Source organism: Tarenaya hassleriana, unplaced genomic scaffold (genome assembly GCF_000463585.1).
Source record: "Tarenaya hassleriana unplaced genomic scaffold, ASM46358v1 Cleome74, whole genome shotgun sequence".
NCBI lineage: Eukaryota > Viridiplantae > Streptophyta > Magnoliopsida > Brassicales > Cleomaceae > Tarenaya > Tarenaya hassleriana.
The window spans coordinates 340,945-350,852 of NW_010969940.1; the positions used below are offsets into that span (position 1 = coordinate 340,945).

Below are 9,908 nucleotides of genomic sequence, written 5' to 3' on the forward strand. Positions count from 1 at the left end.
GAGATTAAGGCGATGTTGTTGTTGAAACCCATTCAACGGTTTGTTATGTTCTTGATATGACCAGGTCGGAGGATGCGATCGAGATGCTGGAACATGTGGTCGGGATAAGGGAGGAGAAGCTCGGGACGGCGAATCCCGACGTGGAGGACGAGAAGAAGAGATTGGCCGTGCTTTTGAAGGAAGCCGGCAGAAACAGAGGACGGAAGGCTAAATCCCTCGAGACCCTTCTCGATTCCAATGCTATTGTTCCCCTGAGGGAGGAAATTTAACCATATGTAATAGAAATTCGAATTCAATTCAAAGGGAAATTATAGGATGTTTCCGTGTGTGAATGTTGGTTGTATTAATCTTGCGTTGTTGGATGAGATTATTCTCTTTGTATCATAAATCACAATAATGATATTATTAATAATATAGTAACTCTATTGTATAATTGGTCGGAACATTGTGAGCTCCAAGGAAACAGGAACTGTGTTTGTGTTTGGAGTCCATGGAAAGTTATTTTGGATTATATGACGTATTGCGTTGGCCCAAAGTATTGAAACATATATATATATACTATGGAAGATATTACGTATAATCAACCCTAGTTCACGCACGCTCCTCGCTCGTCGACCTCAACGCCTCCCCCTTTCTCTCCGACTCGACCTCCATTCTCCGACTAGTCACGACCTCTCTCCCTCCCTCATTTCGTTGGACGCGAGACCTCTCTCTCTCCTTCAGTTTGTCGCCGACTCGTCGGAACCTCTTTCTCCGTCACAGGCGAGTTCGATTTGTGTTTTCTGAGCCTCCGAGGTAACGATTTGTGGGTTTTCTCTGAGGTTTTCATAGATTAGGGGTTGAGTTCGAGATTTCCGTCGATTATGGCTTGATTTCTAGATTTTCTCTTCTTGCTGATTCTTCTTCCCGGCCGAGTGTCGAACCCTTTGAGATTTCCATCGATTTGTGCATGCGTGTCCGACTCTGAACTCTATGAATTTTTTGTAGTAAACGTGTTAGGCTTGTTTTCGAGATTCTGTGGATGATTTCTTCTGAGGTTAAGTTGAGACGAAATTTTTGTATAGATTTTAGGTGTTATCTTGTTTTCGAGACATGTTCTGCTTCTGTTGTTATTCGTTTGTGTTTCGTTATCTTCGAAACGCCGAATCTAACATGGTTTCTGGTTATGTTTACGATCTTAGTCCCCAATGTGTATTTTGGACAATTTGTCGAATGTGGTTGAGATTTACAGTACCAAAGGGAAGATTAGGAATTATGATGAGCATGACGAGGAACAAAGTTGTTGTCGACTGAGAATTTGAACTTATTGGTCTACTAATTGTTCTGTTTTCTTTCTCTTTTTGGTCTTCTGTTCTTTCAAAATTATAGGTAGTGGTCGCCATTGTTGTTGGCGAACGATAAAAGATGGATGCCAAAGTATCTAGCTCGCCCGGAAGCCTCACTGATCAGATTGTGGTGCGTATTTCTCCCCACTCACTTCTTTTGATTCCAATTAGGATTCGATACACGGAATAAGAGCGCTTGGATAATCTTTCAGGTTCCGGGAGACGTGGTTCTTGATTTATCTGCCATGACTAACCAAACAATCAAGCTTGGCAGTGGCCTTCGTCAGGTTTTTCCTTCTCAATATGGAGTTTCGGTGCCAATTACATCCTAGCTAACCGCGTCATTGTTTTAGAATGATTGATATTTGTTCTTTTATTTATGTGTGTCAGCGTGTCTTTTCAAACCATAGTGGCCAGGAATATGACAATTGCAAATTGTTGGATGAACGAATTTCGTGTTGGATGAACGAATATCTCAATGACTTTGCAAATTGACAGTATTACCAATTTACTCAACCGATGTGTTCTCACGGCCATTATTCATGTGACTGCTTGAGGATTGCCGTGAAATCAGTACCTTTATAGAGTGCATTATGATCTGTGAGCCATAGCTAAACCAATATCTGAATTTCTTCAGGACGGTGATGTGATATCCGCAATGAAAGCTGGGAAATTGAGATACTCAAAGCCAAGTAAATACTGGGTGGAAAGTTCTCATAAAAGGGTGAGCACATCAGATGAATGAATCCATTCTTGGTTGGTTATTCCTAGTGTCCTCTAGCCAAAGCAGTATCCAAACTAATCGTCCACATCTGGAAACTCTCTAGTAAGCCATTCGGCTTTATCGAGGAGAGGGTTGTCTTTTGTAATTCTGAAATCTGGATTTGAGAAGCATTTGTTTATCTGGCACTCTAGATTTGACAATTATTCTAACAGTATCTAGATCGGTTACTGATTGCCAATGGAGCAGTCTTTCCATTCATTGTTGACTTTGGTGTTGTGGTTTTTGCAGTACACACCTTGCCCGGAGGATCATGTTCTTGGCATCGTGGTAGATTCTAGAGCAGACGTAAGTGTTATGAAGTGTTACTAATATGAATCCTAGAGTTTTGTTTGTAACCATTTTATTGTCTGTTTTCCATCTATATGATGCAAACACAATTTTTTTATAGCACGCTTGTGTTCTTCCGATTCTGGATTTTTCCTCTTCATCCCTCATTGCTCCATTTTTGTTTTGTGTCAAACACTTTTCATGAATTTGCCAAATCCAAAGGATGGAGGATCACTTGTTTGGTGGGTTATCTTGGATAGGCTAATAGTTGGGAGTGGACTTAACTTCAGCTAATAAATTTCAAGGGGGAAGCATTAGAGATAGAAGTCTTTTGGTGCATGTGTGGGTCCTATTAGGACAAGTTTTAATATGATTTCAAACTTAAATCATTTGATATTTGATTGTTTGCTCGTTATTTCATTGCAGAATTTCATGGTGGACGTAAAAGGACCTCAAATGGCGCTTTTGCCTGTACTGGCATTTGAAGGTGGGACAAGGAGAAATATACCCAAGTTTGAGGTCCGTAGAATCGAAGAATTCATGTTTTATTGAACTGTTCATGAAAGAGTCTTGAGGCGGCATTGCGTTCCATGTTTAGTAATAAGTTGCTTGAGATGCGAGAATGTTTCGACGTTGCTCGTGTAAATTATTTTAGTCCATAGGTGACATGTGAGCCTAACAGATTTAGTATTTCATTTGTATGGTTGTAGTCGTAACTATCAAATATCTCGTCTTCTTTTTAGTGATAGATCTGCTGTGTGAAATGATCATATGTCATTTGCTCAGTTTTCAGGATAACATCTTCTTGCAACAGGTAGGCACTCTAATCTATGTTCGGGTTGTGAAGACGAACACGGGAATGAATCCGGAGCTGTCATGTACTGACGGTGAGCCCGTCCATCTTGTTTCTCTGTCAATGTTTGTTTTCCATGTTAGTTTCTGCACTAATTAATAACTTGATTCCATTTAAAAGCAAGCGGAAAGGCTGCAGAATTTGGACCCTTAAGAGATGGTTTCATGTTTGAAACTTCAACTGGTTTTGACCCGTATACTTGCGGTAGTTGTATCTAGGAAATTAAACGAGATTAGATCACATCCTAGATCGACATCAAGGGTAAAAAATTTGGATTAAAAATATTAGGTCCCACCGAAATCAAGATTGAATTGTCAACCGTAGCTTTTTCTACACACTTGGATTGCACTGGACCCTACCAGAAATATTGCATGTTTAAAGTGGGATCCATAATATTTCGGTCACAATGGGTCACAATTGGTCACAAGGATCGATTTAGTGGATTCTTTCAAATGAATCGATGTGATTGTCATCACATCTTCCATATGCACCATTTTGAACTATATCTAACTATAATAATTGAGTTATTCGAATTTTGTGTGTAAAAGTAGTTCTCACAAATGTGAGACATTAGTGTTCATAATCTTTTATGAAGAATTTTGACAATTTTGGTGTTTTTGTATTACAAACTCGTTTTAATGTTTTGTAATTTTGTCATCAACATAATATTTGTGCTCCTTATACCTTATAATAACATACCAAAGCTTGGAAACTACGTTTTCACATGTATTTACCTTCGTCACTTGGTCACAGGTCACATCCGGTCACAATGGTCACATAGTGTAAAATTGCACATTGGTCATATTGGTCACTTGCTGGTTACATGAGACCCAACCACTACTCATGTGAGAACTTATTTACTGTTTTTTAATATGTAGAATGGAACCAAAGTATTATAGCATATTATTTTAACACATTATTATACAAATGTCATAATGTTTTAGTATACAAATACAATATAATACTATTATACAATTTATATTCCTTTATTCATTCAAAATTAGGATTTTTCTCAAACTTTGTCTTGATGCTCCTATTGCGACATGGATCCGCTTTCGGACTTCACTAGGGTCTGGAAAGCGATTTTGTTTAGGTCTCCCACTTTTTGGTTTATCTTCCAATTTTTTTTGTACCCCTTATAGCTTTGCTTGATTATGATATGAGTTTCCAATTGTTATATTTAATTCATCACTCGAAGAGAATATGGAATCAGAAAGCAAAGAGTCCTCCACAAGTACAAGGTCCAAATCACCACCACCACCACCACCATCAACTGTTGCATCATGATAACCATCACACTCTGTCACTATAACTTCTCTAAATCCATTTGAATGTTCAATGTTAGAAAGATATATAACATCTACCACATTATTACTCCCAACTTACTCTTAAAATTAGGGCTCAACATAAAACAATCGTCAACACATAATTCTCGGACAAGTTCAATGTTTCCTTTGACATTTGGCAAATAACTCAATTTGATCTCCATTTTATCTTTGTCCAACTTCATTTCAACACAAAACTCTCGAATAAGTTCATTGTAGGTCACCCCACAAGGGGGACAAAAGAATAACAGTCTTTGGTTTTCCATCACCTTTTTTCTCATTCATATTCTTCATTCTTATTCACTATCCATTTACCATCATATAGAAAATATACAATTTTCGATCTCTCATCTCGTTCGTCCATCATAGTTGTAGAAAGTACAAATACAAAATACAGATCATCTCGACTATTCTGGACACGCCGTCCGTGTGACCATATGAACATAGTACCATGTGACTATTATTACCATTCCTCACTAATCTTGACTATATGACTATGTGACCATATAAACAATCTGACTATGTAATTTAAACCCATGTGACCATTATTATCAATCTGACTATTATAGCGATCATGTGACCGTGTGACCATGTGAATGGTACCATGTGACCATGTGAACATGGTACCATGGGACCATGTGAACATGGTACCATGGGACCATGTGAACATGGTACTATGTCATCTTTGTTTACTATGACAACCGTTATTCTAAAGACTCGTGACTCATATGACCATGTCATTATGTGACCATCTCATAGTGTGACAGTGTGGCCATGCATTTCACCAACTCATATCTATTGTGACCCGACTATTGTGCACATTATCACCTTGTGATCGACCCGTGTGCAGTGTGTACCCATATACTCATGCTGACCATCGTCGCAGTTTACGTATATAACACATTACATAATCATACTTTAAATTTCAGAAGGAGTATATCTATACCATACTCTAAAAACAACACTTAAAACCTAGATCCGAATCGGATATATGACAATATCATACTACAAAGGACAAAACTTCACAAACATCATCAATTAGAAGAAAAGAAGTGGAAAAATCATCATTGTTCATTAAAACAACCCCACAACCATCAATATATATGAAAAACAATAAGATTTTCGCAATCGGTTATCTATTTCCAACTTCTTCACTAATTTTCCACTAATTTTGCTTTGATTTCGAATGATTTTGATGAAAAAATAAGAAGAGAGAGAAAGTGTAGGAGAGAGAATGGTCAAGCTCGTTGAGAGAGAATGGTAGGAGAGAGAAACTGAAAAAATAGAGGAGAGAGAAAGCGAAAAAGAGAAGAGAGAGAAAAACTCTATATTTTAGGAGAAATAATTTTTTATATAATATAATATGTTAAGGATATTTTAGTCATTATGTATTGAGGAGGGTATAATAGAAGTTGGAATTTTTTTTTTAGGAGAAGGGTATAGATGGATGTCAATTTAGCACAGAGTGCAAGCTCCCCAAACTTTACCAAGTTCACAACATCAACTCACGTCCAAGCCACACCACTAAGTGGAATAAATTCGCTTCTTACAAAGTGTTTGTCATGTTCTCCATTTTATGATTTTTATGTCAATATTGATATCACCTACGGTTACATCTTGAAGGGTGTATTGATATATTGACATATTTATAAGTTGAGTATTTATATATATTTATATTTACATATTTTATATTATTGCATGTTAACATATTTGTATTCCATTATATATATGTATATATATGAATTCATTTGTAACACAAATATCATATTAATAAAAATAATCTTTATTCTCTTATAAGTTGTGCTTGATCCGGTATCCCGTCACCACCAAGAAAATTAGGGTTTAGATGAAGAGAGAATTGAAAAGAAAAAATACATGCTGTGATTTGGAAAATTACTAAAGTCTAAAGATACCTATATTTTGCTACTTTTACTTCAATATACTAGAAAAAATAACTAAATTTATACATTTAGAAATATATATCTCTCAAATGATTTTTTCTTTGATTTTCTCTATCCTTTACTTCTACACTAAAGTTTATCTCCACTAACCCTCCTTGATTTTTTTTGGGTAAAGATTGTATATGCATTAAACTAAACAAAACAAACCTTATACATGAAGAGTTTATGATTCCTTTAAGAGGAGATATATGGAAGGTTAAAACCAAAAGGAACTATAGAAAAATACATGGGTATTAAGACCTAATGAACCAGGTAAGCATATCAGAAAATACAAAGTCAAGAAGAAGAGAACCACAGTTGTAACGGAGAGTTCACCAAAGCTTGATCTAACAATCATATCGCAATCACTTTAATCCTAAATGCCTGGTCTATCTCCTTCCAGATAACAGATGAATCCTTTAAAATAGTCATGTAGATCCCGACATTTTTTTCCATCCAAATAGTGTAGATAAGAAGCTGCCAAGTAATACACACACACAAGTGTCGTACCTTGCAAGATCAATCCCAAAGTAGCCATGTTAGGATATCTTCCCAAGAGGTGTTGGCCGAGGGAGGCTCCCATTTCAACATAATCTGTCGGAATAAGGACTATGTTATATGGCATTGGAAAAGTAGATGAGAACGACAATCCGATGAGTAGTCGCAGAATAGGCAGCTCAAAGGGGTAGAGATCCCCCAACTTGACATCCACTCCCTCGTTAGACATCGATCAAGGGCGAAGATATTGAGATTCACTACGAATTCGTAGCATGCGATCATATCGATCTAGGATTTGGTTTCTAGGTTCTCATGCAGTGGAAGAATATATTGAAACCTAGTCAAATGTCATATGCAACCAAACATATAAATTCGAAAGAACGAGTATATCACCATAGAAATCGAATACTTACCTCGATTCTGAAGAAACTTGAAGTATAATTCGATCTGGAGCTTGTTGTAATCATCTAAGACTGAAGTTACAGTCCCTCTACATGTATCCACATCGTGGGAAGGATTTCAAACGGTTTAGAACATATTTGTTGGGATTCGTGAAGAGAGATCGACGTCCAGGACTTGAAATCAGTATTCTGGGGCTTAAATCTCAAGAGAAAAGCTTTCTCTAAGACTCTAGAGTGTCTAGGACATCTGATCTTCGAGCTACTAGGGTTGGGGTGGCTCCCATATTAAATAGAGTTGCCAAAACCCTAAAACACGAAAAAGGAAGTTTTTCCGAGACCTGGACCAATTGGTCTAGGTTCTGGACCGGTCAATCATGACTCTCGAGTTGGACCGGTCAGTCTTGAGCCATGGATAGGCTAGACCGATCGGTCTAGATTCTGGACTAGTCGATCTGGCCATCTGGAATGTTTCAAGTTTTTGACGTTCGTTCCGTCGTCTCGTTATCCTTTTTGGCATCCATCTCTTCACATGTAGTCCATCCCTAGTGATCCATGACACTGTAGGCCCATTCGCAATGGTAATGGCTTCGGAAACCTTTCTCAAACCATAAGTCATGGTTAGCCTCAAGCACGACGCCATGATCACCCATCTAGAATAGAGTTAGAGGTGATCTAACCGAGATAGTAACAACTGAGTTCTTATCCTTTATGTCACGATATCACATATTGAACAAGGGCATAGTTTGAGACATCGTTCAAGTTCAACCGTTTTCGCGTCTTCACAAATCGACTAACAAAATAGATGCAATTCCATCTATAGCGTGGCGATGAGTTCGCAGTCCGAGTTTCATGGGGGTCCAGTGATATCTCTCCTGTTAAGGATGTGACAAGTCATGTATTGCATCTCTACTTTCTCCATATGATTCGTGAACGCATATGTAATACCCCAATTCCCGCGTGAATTATTTAAATTATTTTCGGGAGTAAAAGAAAGATAAAACAAGCCTAACAACATAGAGAATAATGTGAGTTGCCTCTATGTACTCTTGTTTTCATCTTGTGACCGTGATATCTCAATGGTTTGTGACTTGGACTTAAAAGAGGATATTTCAATGAAGATCTAGAAACAAAGGGCATTCAATTTGGTTGAGAAACGAGGGCGATATGAATGAAAGAAAATTGAGGAGAAACTGAAATTGCATAATCGCGAATGTATATGAGGTACTGGAGTTGTGAACCATTTTTCATCATGTAAACATGGGTTTTCAATAATCTCATGACATGAAAGAGGACATTCCCATGAAGGTTTAGAAATAAACGGTATACGATTTGGTTAAGAAATGAGTGAGAACGAAGCAATTGAAAATGAACTATGCAACTCAATCTGAACAAAACCAGGAAGTCAGTACGAAGAGACTATTCAACTCAGTCAGAACGAACCAGAAGAGTAGTCCGAGTGGAACAGAAAGGCAGACGAAATGGACTACGTAAAACAGTTCGAACGGACTACACAAGACAGACTATTGGGCAACTACTTTAGTGCGTGACTTTCTCGCACTTGGGCGGCTCACAACCCACTCAAACGCCACAAACCCGACAAAGTGTGATCCTAACTGGCCCCTAGGTGATGAGGACCTCGGAATCCCAAGCGATGCATCAAACTATATCTCGGAGGTAAAGGAATGCATGGAGCTAATGATTGCTTGGAGCGGGAGCACGGAGCTAGGAGCTCAACGGGATAACTTAGAGCTTAAGCAATGCTTGGAATGCAAGGAACACATGGATTGCTTGGAACGCAAGGAACGCACGGAGATGTCCAATTCCGAGGAGATCAACGATATTTACAAGTCACAATGGGATTTCCAAAACTTGAGGATTGCTCGATCAAGTGTTAGACCCGATCCGCCTAAAAGCCGAGCCAAGGCACAAGTTCTTCAACAATGTTCCAACACGTTCATTTCCGACGCATTGAATTAACTCCAATTCGAAGGACCAAGCCCAGTCCATCTTGGAGCAGCCCATGCACGTCACTTATTGAAGATTTTCGTCCATAATGTTGCTGAAGAAATACATTAGATTATATCATAATCCAAAAGCTATAATCTTCTCAACCACCTCATTAATTGCTAAAAGGCTCCTACCCCTTTTGCATGTTGTTTTGTCATTAATTGCTATCCAACTCTATCATCTATTTAAACCATGTAAGAGCTCATTTGTAATCAGATTTTTTAAGATGAATCAAGTAATTTCGAGCTTGCCTCACTCTCTTGTTGGTGTGTCCGACACTCTTTTCGGTTTGTCCGAGAAATCCCGTCTTGGTTTGTCCGAGGCTTGTCTTGGTTTGTCCGAGACCCTATCCATCGTTTTCCATACATTTTCCTCGACTTTGGCTTGAGTTCGAGTGCCCTAGATTGACCGGTGATTGAGCCAAAGTTCCATCTTCTTTCCCCTTCGATTTCCATTACCGAAAACGTGAGTTCGAGAGCCTCCTTCGTCGAGTGCAGGTGATTGCGTT

The 9,908-nt window shown here is 38.3% G+C and overlaps 2 protein-coding genes across 2 annotated transcripts in view; both read left to right on the top strand.

Moving 5' to 3' along the window:
- Window positions 1-269, top strand: part of LOC104801748 — a 3,678-nt gene extending 3,409 nt beyond the window's left edge. Inside the window, exon 2 of the mRNA XM_010525089.1 lies at window positions 65-269. Within this exon, the coding sequence (XP_010523391.1) occupies window positions 65-269 (205 nt within the window). The remainder of the gene's footprint in view (window positions 1-64) is intronic.
- Window positions 270-628: 359 nt separating this feature from the next.
- On the top strand, window positions 629-3,447 carry LOC104801749 (putative exosome complex component rrp40). The gene is made up of 8 exons (XM_010525091.1): window positions 629-795; window positions 1,369-1,455; window positions 1,538-1,612; window positions 1,963-2,049; window positions 2,338-2,394; window positions 2,803-2,895; window positions 3,191-3,263; window positions 3,350-3,447. Exons 2-8 carry the CDS (start codon window positions 1,405-1,407, stop codon window positions 3,445-3,447), a joined length of 534 nt encoding a protein of 177 aa, XP_010523393.1. The 5' UTR covers window positions 629-795; window positions 1,369-1,404.
- The last annotated feature ends 6,461 nt before the right edge of the window (window positions 3,448-9,908 follow it).